This window comes from Periplaneta americana, chromosome 1 (genome assembly GCF_040183065.1).
Source record: "Periplaneta americana isolate PAMFEO1 chromosome 1, P.americana_PAMFEO1_priV1, whole genome shotgun sequence".
Classification (NCBI taxonomy): Eukaryota; Metazoa; Arthropoda; class Insecta; order Blattodea; family Blattidae; genus Periplaneta; species Periplaneta americana.
This window is the reverse complement of record NC_091117.1, coordinates 104,784,980-104,809,962: the sequence shown is the minus strand read 5'-3', so window position 1 is coordinate 104,809,962 and position 24,983 is coordinate 104,784,980. Positions and strand designations below refer to the sequence as shown.

General features: G+C 34.9%; 1 protein-coding gene across 2 annotated transcripts in view; it reads right to left on the bottom strand.

Moving 5' to 3' along the window:
* Window positions 1–374: 374 nt before the first annotated feature.
* LOC138699426 (DNA ligase 1) overlaps window positions 375–24,983 on the bottom strand; it is a 91,379-nt gene continuing 66,770 nt past the window's right edge. For both annotated transcript variants that reach the window (XM_069825297.1, XM_069825290.1), the window contains exon 4: window positions 375–2,206. In XM_069825297.1, the coding sequence (XP_069681398.1) occupies window positions 1,022–2,206 (1,185 nt within the window). In that variant the 3' untranslated portion in view covers window positions 375–1,021. The remainder of the gene's footprint in view (window positions 2,207–24,983) is intronic.

The window sequence follows — 24,983 nt, the reverse complement described above, 5'->3', positions numbered from 1 at the left end:
TACTGAATGAAGTTTGTACAATGAATATTGCATTTTCTTTGGCACTGCATAAAATAAATAGCAGCATGTAAAGTGATTACTTACTTTTTAAGCAATAGTGTTTTAAAAGGCTCACTTTATGCACTGATAACAGTGAGTAAGATAAACTTTATGCACTATCGCATAAAAACACACTTTTAACATATAGGGCAGTCTCAAAAGAGACGAGATATTTACCAAATAATGTTTTGTGAAGCATAAGGGAACAATGGCAATGCATTTCTTATCACTGTTGAAGTCAGCAGCTTGAGATATCTTACAAGTGAAATGTTGTACAATTGAAGCTGTTGGGTCTTCTTTTTGAAATCCTGTATAATTAGTAACATAAAGAATCATTTGGCTGAATCAAATGCTTTTAATCATAGGCAACATGTACAGACAAAATGGCACATTTACAATAAAAAAATTAACGACTTTTAAGTAAGACATAGCACAAATTTGAACTAATATTAGGAACTGAAGACTAAATTTGAACTGCAAATATCTTCACATGCACAAACAATGGAATCATCCATTGTAACATTAAGTTAGGCATTGCATATGGCAGCTATTCCGGATGAGATCCTTTATTTTGTCGGAATACACAATGACACGTTAATTTCACTAGCCTTTAAAATAATTTTGCAATAAAAATGAAAGGTTTCACGTTTCTTCACTTGGTAAGGATTGATCCAGCATAAAAAAGCATGAAATCTTCCAAAACACGTGAAACTTTGACAGTAATGAACACAATGCTCCTCAAAATGTATTCTTATGAATACTTTTGGTGTCGTCATAAAAAAAAGGAACTAAATAAAAATAACTTATGTACATAGTAAAATGTTACAGTAACAGGACCTAAGTATTAAATATTGCAATGGTAAAAATTGCATCGAGCATTATGAATTGTAACATTGGACTTAATTTGCTGGTTTGGTACTTCATAAATTACCATCAGATCCAGACATCACATTACTACATGGTAGCATTCTAACTTCAATCTTTAACAGTTAAAATCAGGATATCTCGCTTTATTCTGACAACTGTCAGCAGATTCATAATCTGCTTGTTCTGGGGTTTTAAATTTATTTCCTACATGAACATTCTGTTTACCTGACACTTGTTTCTCAGCAGCTTTTTTAATGGCAGAAGATTTCATGCGTAAAAATTTATATGGTTTTACAATAGAAGTATGAGAGTCTGCATTCTCGTAACTGCATGCTTCTTCCATTGGAGCTGCTTTGCGAGCAATATTTGAGCCAGACTCCTTCTCGATTCTAAGAGAGTCGTCTATATGTAACCCAGTATCTCCATCATCTAAATTTCGACTGATACTTAGAATTTTAGCATCTCCAAGTACATCAACTCTTTGTTTAGGATCTCCACTGTCAAAATGGAAATCTCCTCTTTCTTCATCTTCTGAGGAATCGGATGACGAAGGGAAGATCTCTTTGAACACAGTGTGCTTTGTGATGGTACAGATCTCGTTGACATGGATGTCCCCTTCTTTTCTGTCCTTGACTTCATCGAACTGCTGTATGGTCTGAGTAAAGAGTTCTCCTTTACATGATCGGATCTTGCTTTTCCTCTGGTGTGTTGGAGAGTTCTTTGCTTCTCTGGACGGAATCACTGACCCATCACAGGTAGCAAGCACGGAGTTTTTAGTTTGTCTGACAGAAACTTCTCCTAGTTTTCTGAAATCAGTACTGAATGAAGCTATAGGAATTCTAGATACTATCATTTCCTCCTCCAAGTTATACTTTTTTCCATTCTGTTGATCTGCTTTGCTATGAATCTCACTGTGGGCAAGTGTTGCGTCTTTGGGTTCCATTTCTTCCCTTCCTCGTTCTCTACTTTGCGCACGTTCCATTGCAAACCACATGGCTAAAGTTTCGCTGCATTTCTCTTTTTCCTCACCTGCTTTTGTATCTCGCTGTTTCTCTACTTCTCTCCAAGTTTCTTCGTCTTTTAAATCTTTGCGTTTTTCTCGATCTCCAGTTTCCATTTTCTTTCCATTTTCTGCCTTCTCTTTCTCTCTCTCTCGCTTTACTTGTATGGCCAGCCATATGTCTTTCAGTTCTCCAGTCAAATCACGATCTTTAAGAACAGAGAACTCTCGTTTAAATTTTACTTCTGGGTTCATTGCCTCAACAAAATCCAACATCAGATCCACTAGAGCATCACGGTCCTGAAACAAATAATTTAAAATCTAGAGTAATTCATAAACGAATACAGTAGACTCTTGCTAATCCAGTCATTCCTTGCAAAGAGGGGTGCCGGATTGGCGAGAATGCCAGATTACTGAGAGTGCCTAGAAATATAATTAAATTTAATGTTATAAGCTGCGCCAATTTGCAATCCTATATCGAAACTAGAATGTTCCACATGTGGCCGGGCACGTGTATACAGGGAGGAAGTGAAATAACCCTGCAGATTTTCAGAGCAAATAGCACACGTTATATGTAACAAAAAATGTAACACCATATTGGTGGAAAGTTCATAGATTTCTAAAAAAGAAGTTCTTTTTCCTAAAAGTTTAACACCCTTTTTTCAGTAACTAATGCAAGTAGGATCGTGAGTTTTGTCCATATTGATAGAAAATGTAGTAAAGAATTTTTATTTTAGTAGGTTATTTTACGACGCTTTATCAACATCAAAGGTTATTTAGCGTCTGAATGAGATGAAGGTGATAATGCCGGTGAAATGAGTCCGGGGTCCAACACCGAAAGTTACCCAGCATTTGCTCATATTGGGTTGAGGGAAAACCACGAAAAAAACCTCAACCAGGTAACTTGCCCCAACCGGGAATCGAACCCGGGCCACCTGGTTTCGCGGCCAGACGCGCTGACCATTACTCCACAGGTGTGGACTGTAGTAAAGAAACATTCATCCCTCTGGCGCAGTTGTGCTCACAGAGGACAACCTGCATATACGTGGAGCTAGGGCAGGGCGAGGTGCATTGTGTTGTGATGACGTAACAGCGTGCTAACTCGAGCTTTTCCCCAGCTGATCGACCCTTCTTGGGTTGTAGACTTGGCTTTCCTGACAGATGTGACAAATCATTTAAATGATCTAAAGATTTCCTTACAATATAAAGATCTCTGATTATTGATTTCTTCAATAAAATTGAAGCATTTCGAATGAAGCATAATTTGTGGACACAACAAATGCAAGAACGCAATTTGCCTCATTTTCCAAACCTAAGCAAATTTGTGTCTAATGTTACAGATCCACAATATACTGCATTTGTGGAGTCTTTGACAAACTTAAATAAGGCATTTGAGGAACAATTCAATGAAAAAGAATCCCTCTAGTTGGATGTTCAAATATTCATGTTCCCATTTTCCGATGATATATCCACAAGTCCCTCCACGCTTCAAATGGAATTAATAGATCTCAAATGTGACAGCTGTCTTCAGGTGAAGTTCAAAATAACTGAAAATATAACTACATTCTATCATTATATCTCATCTGATCATTTTCCACGTCTGCATTGCCATGAGGCAAAAATAATGAGTATGTTTGATATGACGTACTTATGTGAGCAGGTTTTCTCTGTTCTAAAAATGTGTGAAACCAGCCACAGATCACAGCTAAGCGATAAGCATTCAACATCTATGATTTGGCTGCATTCGAGTAGATCGATTGTTCCAGATATTACTCGTCTGGTGGCACAAACACATATGTAATGCCTAGCATTTTAAGTTTATGTCTGTTCCTAAAACACTGTTTCTGTTTAGAATTTCTTTTGTAAATGTAAATGCAATAAATTGATTTATATTGTTTATATTTTGTTTCAAAGACAATCCTACATCCTCATCTTCTTGCTCCGCTGGCTCTGCCGAGTTCCATAGCAGCGAGTTCTACTTGTTGCCTGGTCCATTTGTACCTGCCCAGTCTGCATCCTCTCGCCCCTGACAAGGATTCAAGGGGGCTCCTGTGAGCACTCCTGCTCTGGCATATTTCAATAGCATGGACAGTTTTCGTGTAAATTTAACTTAAAAACTAATTTCAAGTCACTGAATGATGCAACCAGATTGCTATGTTGTAGCCAGGGAGGGAGGTGGGAGATAGTTCACGTAGTGAGAAAGACCTGAGTTCGTTGACCTCTTACATCTGTATTACCAGAAGAAAGAGGACTGTGTTAGCAGCAATGTTGCCAGATTGCTGATACCTCCAACTTAATTTTCTAATTAAGCGTGCATTTAATCACAAAACATAATATAGGTTTTCTGCTCATTTAAGTGTACCCTATCGTCCCTTTCAATCTGCAGGGTATTTCACTACCATCCTGTACATATACAGAGTATAAGTATATTTGTGTATAAGTAATACACATGGCACAAGTACAAATTTCCCAAAATACTATTACAGTAGAAGTGATAGGAAGTAGGCCTGCACTAGAAGAAGACCAGATAATGAAAGTCAGGATTACTGAGGGCCAGATTAGCAAGAGAGATTGTTGAGGACAGCAGTAAGAAAGGCAGAGTGACATGACATTTGTTACATCATTTTCCTTATTAATAACAGACTTCACTTTATTATGATTTGATAGAAACGAATGTAATGAAGTGCTTATAAAATGTACCTACATAAATCCGATTAGCTGTATATAACATATGTAATAAATATTGAATTGGTGCTTAATGCAATGTGATAGGGCTATTATATAATTCCTGTAATATACAGTTGCATATCCTGGTTTTGAGATATAGATGTGCTGCCTAAAAAAATACTAACTTGCCTCTGTCAAACTTATATAAACAGTTCATATATTAAAAAGTTTTTTTTTCCCCCAATAACATTAAGCTAATTGCTTCTAAAAATGAAATAATGTATAATTACATACCGTGTAACAAATAAAATTTTATTCCAACTCTCTCCCTTGTGAAGAGAACAAAAAAACAAGGATATCTAATAAACTAATTTGCTTTTACAGTGAAACCTGTTCAAGATGGTCCTAATTTTTCTTTCCGTTTTGGACAGGTTTCCATGTTATTCAGGTATGAAGTTAAAATGGAATATTTTATCATGTGTATAAATGAAAAACAAAATGACATGCCGCAAATTGTAGAAATTACAAAATATTCCGTTTAACACCACTGACATTAAATCAGCTTCCTGTCGCTTATTTAATTGGTGAATGATCTTTATGAAAATCTCATTTCCTGTATAAATTGTATCGTAATTCACTCATTAAACACTATAAAGTTTATTAATTACACTAAATTTAATATCTAACACTATACTATAATACTGTACTGTATATCACATTATTTAATTGGACTAGGAGCCATCCATTAGAAGCCTTGAATTTTGGATTATCTAATTTCTTTGTCAGTTCAAGGGTTTGCTTTGCAGAATAGATCCAGAAATTGGCATGATCTCTGAAAGGGCAAGAAGATCCACTCCCACAACAATTCATTTATTTCTATGTAACCAGTTGTTTTCTGTTTCCTTTTTATGTCACCATTATTGACCGCAAACCACTCACTCATGATACAGCCTTTATTTTCGAAAGTGTTAAGTTACACCTGAGTTTTCTATTCCTAAATTTCAAGATTATTTTCCATATGCTCCATTCCTAATTTTCCTCAATAACTTTTACTTCATCAGTTAATGATAGTGCAACATTTTTACGCAACTTTTTTTTTATCACGAAATCACTAATACACTTGCGTTCTACCCAGCTACGACAGTATACAGGGGTGAAGCACTGAACTTCTTTGATGGGACTCGTCTGCCTAGTCAATAGGGAAATAAAATTTATGACCACCAGGCCAACACACCCTCGCATCCTCAAAAATTTTGCAAAGAAAACTTGTTTTTTTATCTTAGTGACCTACGTATTTTGTACATTCCTTGATATAGTTTACATTAAAATAAAAAAAAGGTAAAAGGTAAAGGTGTCCCCTGTAACGTGCCATGAAGGCACTTGGGGGGCATGGAGGTAGAGCCCCATGTTTTCCATAACCTTGGCACTAGAATGAGGTGGTGTGGTCGGTACGATGCTCTGACCACCTTTTACCCCCGGGAAAGACCCGGTACTCAATTTTATAGGAGGCTGAGTGAACCTCAGGGCCGTTCTGGAAGTTTGGCAACGAGAAAAAATCCTGTAACCACCTGGGATCGAACCCCAGACCTTCCAGTCTGTAGCCAGCTGCTCTACCAACTGAGCTACCCGGGCACCCAAAGTAGTGTGTCGAAAATATTATTTCCGTTTTGAACAGTAGCGGACGGTTTCCGTTTTATTCAGAAAAAATTACACATAATTCATACGAATTTTGCCAAGACCAATAAATTGTTCCAAAATAGACAGGATTCCGGATTATTCAGGTTCCGATTTGAACAGGTTTCACTATATTTTCCCGATGCATTAACCACTCCACTATCATATAGTGATTAGCTGTAAATATAGCTATACAAGACGTGAGTCTAATTTTACGTAAAGTTATTAAAAGCAGTATGTATTGTGGGTCCCTATCACCATGGCATGACGTGTTCTCAAGTTGTGGATAGAGGAGATTGCCTCCAGATATAGAGGGTAGCTGCGAATATATTGAATAAGCAGTCGCAGACAGCTGATAAGGAGTGGTCCTCCAGCTCGGGGGTTGGGTAAAGGGCTAACAACCCATCACTGTAAACAAGAGCTTGGTATAAAACTCCAACATAAGCCTTGGAATGAGATTGATTCTTTGACACGAACACAACAAAGGAATAAGGTTATGAGATTTGGTACACGGAATGTCACTAGTCTTTATAGAACAGAAGGGGTAACATTAGTAGCAAAATAACTAGCCAGATATAGAATAAACTTGTGGGAGTACAGGAGGTTAGATTAGATTGGAATGGCATACCTATAGGAGATTACTTGTTGTACTATGGAGAAGGAAACAGTAATCACCAATAAATTAGGAACAGGATTCTTTATTCATAAAAGAATAAAATCAGCAATAAAAAAGGTCAAATTTATCAGTAACAGGTCACAGTATTTAGTACTTAAGGGTATAGTAGATAGTGTGATATCGTAGTTCGTCATTGCGCCTTCAAAATCCATTATGTGCACTTTCGGACGAAAATGAGATTTTTCCATCATTAGGAGCAGTTTTCAATCAGCCATTAACCCTGAAAGTAGTTTACCTCTATTCTTACATACAGAAATTTTATTAGCTATAATGCAAATTCCACTACATAATTCTGAGTTAAACTGCCCATTAAAATTACGCTATGTGTTAAATCTGCACATGTTGGTTTTCTTCCTACGATTAGAATAGAATAGATTGTTTTATTTTCGCTGGCAGAGTTTAGGCCATAAGGCCTTCTCTTCCACTCAACCAGCCTTAATCAATACAATACTGACATACATATTTAAATTATGAATATTTACAATACACTAAAGATTCTCCCGAAATATTCTTCAGATAAATTTTGACTAGTACATGTTTATTTAATTTGAGAGAAAGCCTATACAAAAAAGTAATAATTTATGACTGTGCTAATGTAATTCAATTCAGTCTGTATGCAATATGTAAAGAATTATAATTAAGTTGAGATACCTAGTTGGTTAAATGATGAGAATTAATTTAATAGTAGTTTACTAGAATATGAAATGCCTATTATTATTCAGTTGAGAAGCTTTTGTCATCCAGTCTGCCCTCAAAAAAGCTGAAAGTTACAATTTATAAAACAATTATATTACCAGTTGTTCTGTATGGTTGTGAAACTTGGTCTCTCACTTTGAGAGAGGAACAGAGGTTAATGGTGTTTGAGAATAAGGAGCTTAGGAAAATATTTGGGGCTAAGAGGGATGAAGTTACAGGGGAATGGAGAAATTTACACAATGTAGAACTGTATGCACTGTATTATTCACCTGACATAATTAGGGACATTAAATCCAGATGTTTGAAATGGGCAGGTCATGTAGCACGTATGGGCGAATCCAGGAATGCATTTAGAGTGTTAGTTGGGAGGCCGGAAGGAAAAAGACCTTTGGAGAGGCCGAGCGGTACATGGGAAGATAATATTAAAATGGATTTGAGGAGGTGGGATATGATTGTAGAGACTGGATTAATCTTGCTCAAGCTAGGGACTAATGGCAGGCTTATGTGAGGGCGGCAATGAACCTCTGGGTTCCTTAAAAGCCATAAGTAAGTAAGTAGTTTACTAGAACTATGTTATCATCATCATCATCATCATCATCATAATCATCATCATCATCAGGCATAAAGGTTATAGTCTCAGAATGACTGTTATGGTCCACGAAAGTTTTAAAAAGTTTAGAACTATGTTATAGTGAGCAAAATATAAATCTAAAATATATTGATATAATGAGAATAATATTAATGTAATAAGATTTTGTCATTAGAGGTTTTGTATTATATTTAAATAAATCAATGGTAATAATAAGAATGGTATCCTCTGACTGAGGTTCTGGCTGATATGTACATCTATTATCAGGCAGTACATCTCACTTGATGATATGTGTCGGAGGAAGAACAAATACTGTTTGTATGCATCTGAAGTCTGACTTGTGTAATATGTAGCTAGTTGGCGGTGTATGCAATGGAGGGGGAAAGGAACTGGCCACCCTACCCCATTATCTCCTGGCCTAGTTGCCTTATCAGTGGTGCCTTCTTGGTATCACTTGTGAGGTTCAGATTTGTCTTTGGACAGTTGACTAAACAACAACAATAAGAATGGACAAATGTTAGTTTCATTGTAAATAACAAATATTAATCAGTAATTAATCTCTTAAACAAGAATTTATGTAGTGTTGACCTAAATGAAGTTACTGTCCAACAGTCCCTTACATCGCTCGGAAGTAAGTTCCAATTTCTAGCAACTGAAACTGTTTAGGATGAAGAATATAAAGATGTCTTGCAGTATGGTATAATGAACAAATTGTTGTGATCAGAGCTGGTGCTTAGCTGATGACATACGGACAAAGCCAAATAGACTGGAGTAGTGATGCACAGAATTTGAAATAAGACAATAAGAGAATGCAGGGCTTGTCGATTGCTTAGCCTTAACCAAGATAGAGTTCGAAAAGATGGGAAAACATGATCATACTTACGAATATTGCAAAATATGATCGTACTTATGAATTACTCAGACAGAGTCGCGCCTGAACTTGTACATGGCAGTAATTATCCATAAAATATTACAGTTATTAAAACTCAAAACTTCGATATGATTCTTGAGAATAGTCCAGTGCAATTAAAATCTTAAAGTATGGTCACACATCGCTACTTTTGCAGCGATGCAGTACAAAAAACTGTGCAACTCTCGTACTGCGACGTGTGAACAACAGTGCAACCCGAAAAGTAGCGGCTGCCAAACCTGCTGCTCGCTACTTTTCCATGCTGCGCGCAGTTTAAAAGTAGCGACGTGTGAACAGGGTTCTCAGGGTTGCAGCCGCAGCATTTTTGATATCGGTTTTGTTGAAACTTTTGCTGTGGTTGCAACCAGTGTTGTCACCCAAATGTGCCAATGATACTTTTATTGTTTGGATCTATTTTAATGTTAGATGTGATGAAAATAAATTATTTGTAACAGTTATTAAATGCACAACACAGTCTGAGCATATTTGCTGACGATATAATTCACTTTTTTAATTTTCTGTAGCATAGTTTCAAACAGGAGGGTTGCCAACATTGATAACGTGAATATGTTGTTGGTTATCATTTAAGTATATAGGCGTTTTTAAAAGCTTTATAGTAAAAATAATGCCAATTTCTGAATACTAGTTAGGACAGAAAAGCAAATAATAGATAAGTAAGCTTTCGCATGAGTTTATTAATAATGCGAACATAACCACAAAATGTATATGGAGAAGTCAACACAGAGATGGAAACCTGCAGCATGACTGCAGCTGCAAAAGTAGCGCCTTGTGTGTGAACAGACTCGCAACCTCCAGTTGCAACTTTTGCTGCACGCGGGTTGTGCAGCACGAAAAGTAGCATGCAGCGCGCTACTTTTGGCTTACACATGCCGTTGGTAGTCCGGGGTGCGAGAGAGGAAGTGCTACAATTTGGAGGAGCTGTGCGATACCGACCGATGAAGTAGAAGCAGGTGACGAACAGTTAATAAGAGGTAAAATGACAAATAGAAACTCTAACAGAAATAAAGTATATTCAATCAAAACTATAGATACTGAACGAAACTACCTACTAAGAGATAGGCATCAGCAAAGATTAAATTTTCCTAAAATCAGAAAAACTTATTATTAATTAAATAAGGTAAGAAGACAGGTTTTGAAAATAAGATAGAATTACGTCAAGGTTTTTTTTTAAATAATAATAAAAAAAAATTGAAAATAGAGAACTAAGGTAGTTATTAAGGTATTCCGATAGTTATATTAATTAGTAAAAGTTCAGAAGAAAATTTGACTTTATAAATTGGTTAACTAATATATTTTAATTTCAATAAGAATGCAATTATAATAAATTTATTAGATCATAATAGAAATCATAATAGAAATGAATCGATAATGAGTACATGCGACATAATGATGAAACTAAATTGAGGTTGATTATGTAAGCAATTTGTCAAGCTTGTTTTTAAGCAGGCATGCGGTAGTCTTCGTAGAAGTCACGCAAACGTTTCTGCTGACATGAAAATATTGTAAGAAAGAAAGATTAACCTACATATGGAATGTACCGATTCAGCTATTTCAGGTTCATGACTTACAGTATGTCGACATCTGATCATCTAATTGGAATAATAAATTATTATGTAAAATAAGACCTAAATATTACAATTAGATTTTTGAAAAGGAGCAAATAATTAAGGTTTAAAGTCTTAAGGGTTATCACGATTGGTTTAAACATGCACTAAAACAAGACGTAAGTGCAAGTTTGAACCAATAAATTATTGAGATTTGCGATAGATTAATTAGTTTAGGAAATTGTATATTTATTATGTAGAACTACATTTGTATATAGATCTTTTGTTAAATTATTAAGTTTTGTACTTTTGTGAACAATATCACTAAAGCTATCTATCTATCTACTTTTGGCTTACGTGTGAACATGACATGCAACTTTTGCAGCTGCAGTACAAAAGTTGCACAGCAAAAGTAGCGACGTGTGATCGTACCTTAAGAGACCCTACGAAAGAATCAGTTACAATAGATTATGGAAGAGACTGACAGCTGACATTGAGTTAGGGAATAAAGTTACCATCAAGAAAATTAAAATAATTCTAGTATTAATAGGCTATGGACAAAGCCAAGCTCTGATGAGAAATTCAGTGAAAAGAGACATTATGAAAGAAAAAGCCAAGGAAATGTTTTAAAGAATAAAAAAAAGGGGAAAAACTCTGGGAAAGATGATATGCAGTCAAGGGCTTTGGAGTTGCAGTATAAAGGACTGAAAAAAAAACTTCAGGGAAAACTTCTGTCGACAGAATAGAAAACTCTTTGAAACCGAAGAGTGTGCTTGTCAGGAAGTTAATGTACAGACAAAGTGAAATTTCTTATGCAATCAAATTGATGACCAATAAGAAAAAAAAAAAATAATAACTGAAAATTTTTAGAAATTTGAATGTTGGAAGGAGAAGAAAGCATTCTTCAATGATTTAGTAGATTTATGTCAACTGTTAAGACGAAGGAAACAGTCAAGAATGTGTTAGAAATAAATATGGCTACGTCTGCTTCTTGCCAACTTCTCAGGGCGTTAAAGTTCCGAGTTCTTTCTATGTTTAATTTGAAGGAAGACACAATGAATAAATCTCACAAAGCTACTGAAGATGTATGTGAAGAAGAAGAAGAAGAAGAAGAAGAAGAAGAAGAAGAAGAAGAAGAAGAAGAAGAAGAAGGAGGAGGAGGAGGAGGAGGAGGAGGAGGAGAAGAAGTCGAGGAGAATACTGAGCATTAAATGAGAGAAGAGATGGCTGCAAGTCGAGGGGACATTTAGCATAGTGTGGCAGATAATCAAGAAAATAATAATAATGATGATGATGATGATGATGGTGGTGCTGAAATAATAAATGAGGTACATAAAAATGGAAAACGGAGACAAACAAAGAAGCATAGGTCAGACTGTGTTCAAGAATGGTTGAATATTGTACCAAAAGATGCCCAGCCTTTATTGTCGAACATTATCTTCAAGACAACATGTTAAGCCTATGTTTCATTCAATATTTCATGAACCCATGAATAAGAAGCATGGTACAAAGAATTCAAATATAGTATATGTGTCAGTAAAAACGAAAAAGTTTTGCAAATTTTAGAAGGAAGAAAAGTTGTCTATTTTTAAGCACACAAAGATCAGTGTAACACATGTGAAAGTTTCATTGATGGAAATATTCACTAGGAAGAATTTTTGATTTGCATACACATAAAGAAGGACGAAGTTTATGAAGCTTAAACCCATGCCATTTCTTCGGTGTCTGATGAAATTTTAGTTACATCAGTCGATGTTGAAAGTACATTACTTTGTCCTAAATCATTAGTATCAAAGCTGTACTACTCAAAGAAGTGGCAAGTTAATAACTACACAATTTATGTTTCTAACAGCAAGGATATTTATACTATGTCTGGCATGAAGAGGAGGAGGAATGAGTTCATATGAAATTATCAGTTCCTCAATCCATTTCATCGAAAATGGCCCTATAACATACAGGAAGGTCATATTAATTGCAGATAGCTGTAAATCTATACTAATAATAAATCTGTAACCGAAATTTTTCTGGTAATTTTCGTTTTTCCAAAAATAATTGGTGTTAGCATATATAATTAATCATCGTGAGACCGAAAATCGCTTTTTTGAAATTTTTGTTTGTATATTTGTCAGTCTGGATGTTTGTTACTCTTTTATGCGATAATGACTGAACAGATTTCGATGAAAATTGGAATATGAATTAAGTTCGTTGTAACTTAGATTTTAGAATATATGGCATTCAAAATACTTTATTTAAAGGGGGTGGGGTTATAAGGGGGCCTGAATTAAATAAATCGAAATATCTCGCTTATTATTGATTTTTGTGAAAAATGTTACATAAGAAAAGTATCTTTAAGAATAATTTACGATAAGTTTTATTCTATGCAAAATTTTGATAGGACTGATATTTAAGGATATACAAGAGTTTTAAAATAACAATACAATACATTTCACTGCCCCTCAGATTATAGCGTCGTTGTTCCTGCAATAACTATTATGTGCAAAATATAAAATTTTTCAGTAGGAAGAAAAAACACATTTATTCATTCTATGGCAGTAATACATAGGAGATCGTGAATTCTTACATTTTCGAAAGAAAGAAATTATTTAAGTTATTTAATAAGCTTCTTCTTCTTCTTCTTCTTCTTCTTCTTCTTCTTCCCTTCAAGTATTAGGCCAAATGGCCTGTTACGATCTCACAGTTGAATTTTCAATCCAGCGCTTCTTTGGACGACCGAGAGATCTCTTCCTGTTTGGATGATAGTGGAGCATGACTTTTGGTATTCTATCTCTATGCTTGCGATGCAGACGATTTATCCAGTTGTTCTGATAAAGTTTTACGTGATTAATTACAGGTTCTAGTTGTAATTCTTCCATTACATCTTCATTTGTGATCCCATTTCGTATATCCCGCTGTATATTTAATAAGCAAAAATCTGAAAATCGATAAATGTTACAGGAGTTATTGCAGGAACAACGATGATGGCTATAATGAAATAAAAAAAAATGACTTCATCTATTTAAAGCAACCTTATTATCAATATTAATTTACAGAGAATGTTTGTGTGTTTGTATGAAGTAAACTCAGAAGCTAATTAACCAATTTGGATAATTCCTTCAATATTTGAAATTTGTAGTTTCTCTAGATGGATATATGCTACATATGAGGACTGAAGTAAGATTAAAATAGATCTTAACGCACAGAAAACTTGATATTCTGTCGAAATATTGTACAACTTGATTATTGCAACTTTATTTGGTACACATAAAATACTCTAATTTTATACACTTAAATTTCTTTTTGTCTACAGAACAAAATAGCATTTTTACGAGTTTTGTAGTAAAGATGAGTATTTTTACTGGACCAAAAATATAGCACATAATAAATAAGCATTTTACCATAGAGCTCACTGGAGCTGAGTTACTTTAAAAGGTGTCACGAAATAGCGTTCCTGCACTCACAATTTACCCATATTCGTTTCCTGTGTTTCTTAAAATAATATTTATGTACCACATTAATTTTCATTTTCTTTATTTACATAAACAATGATGCACACCGAGCAAGTTGGCTCAGAAGGTAGAATTTGAGACTTGCATTCGAGAGGTCACAGGTCCGAACTCTGTGGCCGACCAATCTGACTGAGTTTTTTACGGTGTCCCTTAGTCATAAAGGCAAATGTCAAATTGGAAATTTACATGCCATGATTCAGCACTGCCTCAATTACAGATATGATAAATATTAATCAAAATCTATAATCAGTTACGTGAACACAAGCCATCTACAACACACTACAGAAACAGGAACTCAACAAGAGTAAAAACGGCCTACTGGTATACTCACACATTCTAAACATGACCACATATGTTAAAGAAGCATGCCTAAATAAACTTAGCAAAAAAAAAAAAAAAAAAAAAATGCACAGTAAGGTTAACATAAAAATTATCTTCGTACACAATCCACTCTATATTGACATTAATTTGGAGTGATTTATTAAAGGATGCAGTCAAGACTAATTTAGAAAAATGTTAAACGCATTATCCTTGCACCAGAAACGGATGTTCTCTGAACCAAATGATATTTAATCATTTGCATCTAATAACAATTAAGAAACATGTTAAAGGAATTATCCTTGCAGGAAATGAGTGCTCTCTGGTCCAAAATGATCGCATTTTAATTATTTAAATACAATTTCAATTAAGTAACACAGTAAATGATTTATCCTTCTATCAAACACAGATGTTTCCTAGACCAAATGTACTTATTTTAATTACAGTGTGTAATTACTTTATATTTATTTCTAACAAGTGCAGCGAAGCACATGGGTATGGCTAGTATCAAAATAAAATAAAATTTTGCTCAGGAGTTCGTGTTCAGTGTCAATTAAGTATAAAACTGATACTGAGCAACTAATACTGGAAAAATACAGTGATGCAAGTGGACAACATGCGCTCAACTATAGAAAAATTGTTTTCGTCCCTTATGTACCAAGTGATTGTGAACAGAATGCAACAAGCAAAACACAAACAACCCTATAATGTAAATTATATCGATCACAAGTTTTTAAAAAATTGTGAGAAGCAATAAATTTTACTATGCAAATAGTCCTACAAGTCAGGAAAAAAGTTTGACACCAAACGTTCTTGATATAAGAAGCGTAAAGTAGAAATATGGTATAATTTATTACAAACTCAGACAAACTAACGAATAGAGCGAAATTACAAACAGGAAGAAAACAGGAAGAGCGTTGGCTGCAGAATCTGAAAATTTATTAATGAAATGCCTAGTTTTCAAAGACAAACATCTAGTATGCTATCAAAAAATCTGAAAGTCAGAATTTATAAAACAGTTATATTACTCGTTGTTCTGTATGGCTGTGTAACATGGACTCTCACTTTGAGAGAGGAACAGAGATTAAGGATGTTTGAGAATAAGATTCTTAGGAAATTATTTGGAGCTAAGAGGGATGAAGTTACAGGAGAATGGAGAAAGTTACACAACACAGAACTGCATGAATTGTATTCTTCACCTGACATACAGTAGCGTGACATACAGCAGCGTACAAATTAATCCGAACACGACATATTTTTACATTTTCTGTCATTGTTGGCCTCACAGCTGCTCATACTGCTTTAATTGACATCTGTAGTACGTGTAATTCCATTGTTGAAAGTCTGTCATTATTTTTTTTATAATATGTGACATTTTGCCTGTCGTTTTGTACTTATAAGCATTTCAATTGTGTTGAAGACTTAATACTGCAATCCTGTGTACATTCTGTCGTCTTCACAAATGGATATAACTCCACGAAAACGGTCTAAAATTATAACATTAGCAGAGCATTCTTCTATGACACAGAGGCAAATTGCTGCAGAATGTCACATCGGTTTGGCTACTGTTAATTCGATCATAAAACGATACAGGGAGACTGGATCCATCACACCCCAGAAAAAAGGAAACTGTGGCTGGAAAAGGAAGACTTCACCTGCAGATGATCGTTTAATTGTCAGGAAAAGTAAATTAAATCCTAGACTAACTGCTGTCGACTTAACCCGCGAGTTAATGACTACCACTGTGGCGGATATTCACGTCACAACAGTGCAGCGTAGGCTTTTGGAAGCTGGACGAAGGGCTCGTAAGCCTATTAAGAAGCAACTGCTAACCCCTGTTATGTGCAAAAAACGCTTAATGTGAGCAAAATTACATCAACACTGGACAGTGAATGACTGGAAGAATGTACTTTTTTCCGGTGAGTCTCATTTCGAGGTCCACGGCCACCGTGTTTCTTACGTACGGAAAGGATCCGAAAAAATAACAGCAGCTCATCTCCAACAAGCACCCAAATACCCCCCTAAAGTAAAGTTTTGGGGTTGTTTTACACATGAAGGGCCTGGAGCATTAATACCTATCAAGGGAATGATGAATTCTGACAAATATATTCACTTATTGGAAACCAGAATCGTACCCCAGCTGCAAAAATCATTTCCGGATGGCAGAGGTGTGTTCCAACAAGACCTGGCACCTTGCCATACATCTCGAAAAACTACAGAATTCTTCAACAAGAAGAATATTCAGGTACTCTCCTGGCCAGGCAACTCATCTGACATCAACCCCATTGAGAACTTGTGGTCAATTTGCAAAAGAAGAATGCAAAAAATGGATTGTTCTGCAAAGGAGAATTTGATTTCTGCCCTCATTGGTGTATGGTTTCGCAATGAAGAAATTAATATTTGTGGGAAATTAGTGGAATCCATGCCAAATCGTCTCAGAGCTGTTATTAGGAACAAGGGAGGCCACATAGATTACTGAGGTATGGCTTAGATCCTTTTTTTATCCCGTTCAGTGTTTTTGCATAAGTAATTATGTTGTTCGGATTAATTTGCACGCTACTGTAATTAGGAACATAAATCCAGACATTTGAGATGGGCATGTGGTACGTATGGGCGAATCCAGAAATGCATATAGTGTTAGTTGGGAGACAGGAGGGAAAAAAACCTTTGGGGAGGCTGAGACATAGATGAGAGGATAATATTAAAATGGATTTGAGGGAGGTGGGATATGATGATAGAGACTGGATTAATCTTGCACAGGATAGGGATTGATGGCAGGCTTATGTGAGGGCGGCAATGAACCTGCAGGTTCCTTAAAAGCCATTTGTAAGTAAGTAAGGTATGATTAGCTAAAAGGACTAAAAGTGTTTATACAACCATTTTATGAAGATTTAATAGTTCTTTCTTGTAACTGCTTTGAAAAATTAAATGTATAGTAACTTACATAATTATTTACTGATATCTCTGTAATGTAATTTTATTCCATGATATTGCTGATGACAAATATCTCTATTTCTCAATACAGAAATGAAAATGACTAAGAGGAATGGGAAAAGAAATTAATAATAATAATAATAATAATAATAATAATAATAATAATAATAATAATAATAATAATAATATTACCGTTGTTATTATTATTATTATTATTATTATTATTATTATTATTATTATTATTATTATTATTACTATTACTACTACTACTATTTTAATTTTGATAATAAAAAGGAAGGAAATGTAAAATGTTAAAGTCTTAAACACTTAAATATGTAAAATTACCATAGTTGCAATGAATTGGTTTTTCTAATTTTTTATTATTTAATTTATTTTAGGTTTTCAGAAAGTCTTTCTTTTGCAAGAAAAATCAAGTTTGAAAGTCATATACAGTAAAACCTCGTTAATTTGGACTAATTGGGGGAAAAGTTGACCAGCTTAACAAAGTAACTCGAAACTCTTGCTGCAGAAGTTGGTTTGAAGTACATGCAAGTCTTAAAACTTTAATTTTTTCAAACTCACTTTTGTTTTGCCAGTCCGGATTAAGCGAAGTCCAGCTTATTGGGGTCCAGATTAACGAGGTTTTACTGTATATTTTTGGATTGTACAATTAATTTGTTTCAAATTTTGAGATTGTAAGACCTCATATATTGTACCCCAATTTCAGCTAAGTGAAGAAATAGGCGCAATCACAACCAGCTATGTGTCTCATAAAACAACTAAATGCTAATTACCGCAGTAAATCTTTGTATAGTAAAGTAAGACTGTTACAGAAATGTACCTACCTTAAAAGAATTAAATTAACATATGTAATTTTGTTAGCATTAATGAAGTATTGTCCAAATGGGAAATGGTCACTTGGTCGACCTATGAAAAGATGGCAAGAAAATCGCTTTTTCAGGCCGTAACAGTTCTTTTGGGACTAGTACTTGACAGGATGATGATGATGATGATGATGATGATGATGATGATGATGATGATGATGATGATGATGATGATGTTGTTAGCATTAAGTATTTTGTCTTTCCTGTAAAATTCAGTTTTTTACACATATCTAATTTTGAAATTACAACGACATGTTAGAAATGTTCATGTCCCAACAGAAGAGAAAGATGATTATATAATGGATAGCTTCTATGAGGATTTGGAAAAGTAGGACAAGAGGTTATTATTAAACAGACTGCTGCAAAAAAAAGCTTACACGTAACTAGTAATGATAATGGAGTTGGATTAATCAACTTTGCCACATCAAAAAATTTAATTGCCAAAAGTACAACCTTCCCCCACAAGGATACTTGGACTTCTCCAGATGGATTGACACACAACCAAATAGATCACATCTGATAGATAAACGTAGACATACTAGTACAGTAGACATTCAATCCTTCAGAGGGACAGCCTGTGATTCTGACCATTATTTGGTAATTGGAAAATTAAGAGAAAGACTATCAGCAACCAGGTGAGTAGAGCAACAAGTTAATATTAGGATATTCAATATTCCGAAATTAAAAGACGAGGAAACTAAGCAACATCATCCGGTCGAAATTTCAAATAGGTTCAAGAGTTTAATAAGTTCTGATGAAGTTGAGGAGTTTGACATTAATAACGCGTGGGAAAATATTGGAAACAATATCAAAATTGCAGCTGAGCAGAACATAGGTTATTACCAGGGAAAGGATTTATATGTAAATACATATTTACTTATAAAGCTAATATAATTTATATTTTGCATTATCTTTATGTTTCACAATGTGTAGGGTTGAAAAATCCTACTTTTATTTTCCATATTTTTCCATATTTTAGAGTTTAGTACATATTTTCGTTAATTTCCATATATTTTCCATATTTCATATAAAACAGTCCATATTATATTAGGTTTAACAATAAAACAAAACAAAATTCCATTAACTTTTAAAAATACATTTCAACAATAGAGATTTAAACACATGTTCAGTAATCCCTTTAACATCAGAGTTATTTGAAAATTAGCAGTCCTATCAACAATGGGAAAGTAAGTTACAAAACTGTATTAATTTAATTTAAAATTTTTAACAGACTTCAGTTGTGCAGCTCAACAGTTAAATGCCAGTCAGAGTACACATAGGTTCAGTTTTGTAAATCATACTATAAAGACGGTAAATATGCCAAAAGTACGTCATTCAGTCAATTTAAAATCAAAACTAACAAGTTACATTTCAGAATTTAAAGAAGATGGTTTATCAACTGACAATAAAATATTATTTTGTAATTTGTGTCAGTGTGCAGTATCATCTACACAAAAGTTCCTGGTGCAACAACACATTACAACTAGTAAACATCAGGCCAACAAACAACTAAATTCCAAGCAGAGACAATTGTTTTTAACACAACCAACAACATCGAATGTAAGATCTGAGTTTAACATCGACCTGTGCCGTTCTCTCATCTCTGCTGATATTCCTCTCTACAAACTAAAGAATAAGGTCTTCAGGGAATTCCTTGAAAAATATACTCAACATACAATCCCGGATGAGTCAACACTTAGGAAGACGTATGCTCCATCCATCTACGATGAGACAATACAGAAGATAAGAGATGAAATTAAAGATAGTTCAATTTGGGTTTCCATTGATGAGACTCCCGACAAAGAAGGTAGACTTGTTGGTAATGTAGTTATCGGTTTGTTAAGTGAACAATATTCTGAACGAATTCTTTTACATTGTGATGTTCTAGAAAAGTGCAATAACAAAACTATAGTTAAACTGTTCAACGAAGCTATGGGTATCCTGTGGCCAAAGGGTATTATGTACGATAATGTGTTATTCTTTATTAGCGATGCTGCCCCTTATATGGTCAAAGCTGGACAAGCATTATCTGTTGTATATCCTAAATTGACTCATTTTACTTGTGTGGCGCATGCATTTCATCGTGTGGCAGAAGTGGTCAGAGACAATTTCCCTAAAGTAGATTTGTTGATTTCATCAGTGAAAAAAGTATTTCTCAAAGCTCCCAGTAGAGTTAACGTGTTGAAAAAAATGTACCCTGAAATTCCATTGCCACCAAAGCCAATTTTAACTAGATGGGGTACATGGCTAGAAGCAGTTGAATATTATGCCGAACATATAGACTCTATTAACAATGTTCTCCTTGCATTGGACTCTGAAGATGCAGTCTCAATTGATACTGCGAAAACAGTTACCTGTGACATAAGTGTGAAGAATGACTTAGCTCACATTCAGCATACATTTTCATGCATCATAAAAACGCTCAAAAGTCTCCAAAATAGGCACCTTTCACTATCTGAAAGTTTTGAAATTATAAATAGTACTGTGGAACAACTGAATCGTGGTAGAGGTAAAGTTGCAGATGCAGTAAGAGCTAAGGTGGACACTGTACTTTCAAAAAACCCTGGATATGAAGAACTACAAAAGGTTGTTGCTGTGATGAGTGGTGAATCAACAGTGAAGATTAACTTGGACTTATCCCCAGCAGACATTGTGAAATTGAATTATGTACCAGTTACTTCTTGTGACGTCGAACGCTCTTTTAGTCAGTATAAATCTATCCTCAGAGACAATAGAAGAAGATTCACTTTTCAGCACTTGAAAGAAATGTTTGTAACCTATTGTTATGGTAACAGACAATAAAAATTGTGTTTTGTTGAAACTACATTGGAAGATAAGGTACGTCCATTATATTTTTTGTTTAGTTTGATTAAAATGTACCAATATTTAACGTACATAGTCATTTTTTTATAATTTTAAGTCCATATTTAATTCCATATTTTGGTAAAAATCCATATTTAATTCCATATTTTGGTAAAAATAACTACATATATATTTACATATTTCATATATTTTTAGTCCATATAAATCCGTTCCCTGGTTATTACGAAACTAAGAAAAAGAAACCATGGTTTGATGAAGATTGCTCCATGGTAGTAAAAAGAAGAAAACGGGCAAAATTGAAATTCTTACAGAATCCAGTCCAGGAGATAGAGATAATAATTTAATCAGTCAGTGGAATAAAGACCGAAGTCCAGAGAAGTAAATTTTTCAGGAGACGAAAAAACATCACATCTAAATCATTAGACCAACACAAACAAAAATTTGCACAGTTGTAGGTCATAGTGCACCACTCTGATAGTGAACACTTACGTATGAGTTTAATAGTATGGGTAATAAATAGGATGATAAGTGGTGGACTTCGGTCCTTATTACATTGTTTTACTATGCAAGACAAGCACAATAATTTGAAATAGTGAATTTTATTTATTGAATAAGTTGTATTTTCAGAATACACACATCACTTAAGCTAAATGTCTAGAAAAAAAAAACAAGATATGACACCAATATGATTAATAATGATACTTATAATAAAGAAACTATTTCAATGTAATGAGAAATTGCCTTCTATCCTTAGTCACTGCCAGCCATCATTCTGAGTTCTGCTACCTTCCTCACCCTTAATACTTTGCAAGTAGTGTTGTGCATTCTGTGATAGATATTTTAGAAGTTTAGATACATCATGTACATTTGCACTTTTAACGGATAACTGCTCGTGATACAGCTATGGTACATTGAGGTTGGGAGTCAGGTTATTCTTAAGGAGATGGAAGCTGCTTATGACCATTTTGCTCATGAATTTACTGACCTCTACCTGGTGTTTGTGCAAATGATGCTATTGGAAAATCTTGTATTCTGATACCTGAAACACATCACCATTTTGAGATGCGCTTTTCTTGAAAAACTGTGTGAAATACCCATCAATGTCTTTGAAATCAGTATATGTCCTTTCAACAACTTGGAAGTGACGTTTAACAAGTTCAATCCATTCACTTGGGATCTCCACTTTTCCACCTACAGCACCTCTACGAGACACTCTCTGAATCATATTCGTAGCTCAGCCAATACAATATCTAAAGTCCCAGACATCGGACCTTGTTCCATGGAGTGAAATTTTTAAGCCGCTGTAATATGGTAATGGGCATGGATATCGGTCATTTTAATAGTGCATAATGTGCGCCTTGTCTTTAAGAGTAAATTGCACTCACAAAACCACTTTCGACAAAACTTAGACTTCGCCCTTATTCCAATGACCGTTTCAATTATTTCAATGAAAGACGGGAAGCAAATTGTACACTTAGGAACAAAAAGAGAGATAACTTGAAGGAAAAAATGAAGATTAGATGCATAACATCATGTTCTATGGATGGATACTACCTTTTGTATTGGAAGTTGTTTTTTTTTTTTTTTTTTTTTTTTTTTTGTTAGGGCTCAGCCATTCCTTTCATTTTTTGATGTTGAAATAAAGGCATCATTTTTCGCCATCAGTAACAATAGGAATGGTCGATGCTGTTCACGAGCTAAGTGATGACGAGCAAGCAGAAAAGCACAAATGGCCACCAGCTGATTTCTTTTGTTTTCACTTAAAGCATCTGGTACCCATACACCCGATTTTTTAACCTTGCCCATGGATTGTAAATGTCGCACAATGGTTGACTGGTCACAATTCACCATATCTGCTAATTCTTGGACTGTGTAACATGGATCTTCATGGATTAAAGCATTCAGAAGGTCTTCATCAAAGCCCAACGGTCTTCTTGAATGTGGCAAACCATTCATGTCAAAGTGGCCCTCTTTGCAATGACAGAACCATTTTCTTGCAGTGCTTTCTCCGATGGCATTCTCTCCACACATGACGCAAATGTTTCGAGACACCTCCACTGTTTTTGCTTCTCTACTAAACTCAAACAGAAAAATATGTCGAAAGTGTTCGTTTTTTTCTGCTTGACACTCTATTTTCTTTAGATCACAAATAGCACAAATTTTCTTCAAATCCGCAAAATTCAAGGCGTATTTACAACACTCCAAATAACAAATGATAAACAACACAGAGTTGTAATGACGAACAAAAATCTATGAATTTATGCATCAACGTAATAGTTTCAATATTAACACAGTAAAGTTAAAAAATAGTTAATTTAACAAAATTTAACAGATTATTAGAAATGCTAGGGTTTTTGTTCTGCATAAAAATCTACTGCATCAGAACCAGCACAATTACCAGGAAAGCAGAGCTTGAAGGTGAAGAATTTAAAATGTCTGAAGTAGTCAAATACTTGGCAGTTATTTTGGACTCCAAGGCTGACTGGAATCAGCAATTTTTACAGAAGATTATAAAATGTGCAAAAACTATATTTCAAGTTGTTAGGTGCATGTATGGAAAAAAATTGGGATAAGATCTACCATGATACACTGAACCTATACCAGATAATCAGACATCTTTAATGTATGGAGCCTTGGTCTGGTGACCCAGGGTTGTCCAAAAATAACTCTATAATTCAGATTGGCAGAATTCAAAGAAGAGCCTGCCTGTAATTACATGGGCAATGAAAACTACTCCTACTGCAGTAATGGAGACACACTTGAAGTTGCTCAACTCCATTAAATTTACTAATAATAGAAGAAGCAAGAATGGCATTCTACAGACTGCAGAATATTAAACTACTGAGAGTTTCTGGAACAAAATCAGGTATGCTCAAAATTAGGAAACACGAGGTACCAAGAGTTCTCATGGGTGACATATTCCCCCTCTTGTTTGAATTTTCTGCCAGAGTCACAGCAGCCGAGCACAGTTGCGTCAGACCCTCTCGATATCAGTTGTAAGATGGATGTGTGCATGGAAACATAGTCAAACGTAGAAGTGCGTAGTGATCCATTTTTTGCATCTGAAGGGCATCTCACCAGCAGAAATTTACTGTCAACTTGTTAAGGTATATGATGCAAAAGACACTTCTGGTGGGAGGTAATGGATCATCCTCCTTACAGTCCCACCAGCCACCCAGTGATTTCCATCTCTTTGGCTCATTGAAGTAGCACCTAGATGGTAAGCGATTCAACATCAATACGACTGTTCAGCAAGCCATCATGACATGACTTCAGGGACTTGATGCAGATTTCTTCTATGCCGGCATCAATTCCTTGATTTACCATTGGAACAAGTGTTTGGACAAGTGTGGTGACTACGTAATGCATACCAGTGCCCTATTACTGTGTATTAGTATATCTGCCTGTGAAATAAAGTTTGTCCATGGGAGTTCTTGTTACCTTACTTTATGAAGCACCCTCGTATATATAGAAAACATATTTAATATGCAACCAGGCTGTGGCATGGAAGGGAATGGAAAAGTTGACAAACTTGTTCAACAAGGGGCAGATTATAAATTAATTGGAGCTGGTTCTCAGAATACATAAGTATTCAGTAAGAGAAACAATTTTAAAACTGCATCAAAATCCACAGTTAATTCCCGATTCACCACGAAAATCGTCTGTAGCTGCATTTAGATTGGCAACAGGTCATGATTGTTTGGCTAAACATCTGCATAGAATTGGAATATATCAGTCCCCTAACTGCCCATTGTGCAACTCAAACCAAGAAATGGATTCGGAACACCTCAAAATCTGTGCTTCATTGGCTGGTCATGATAATATCTTTGAAAAA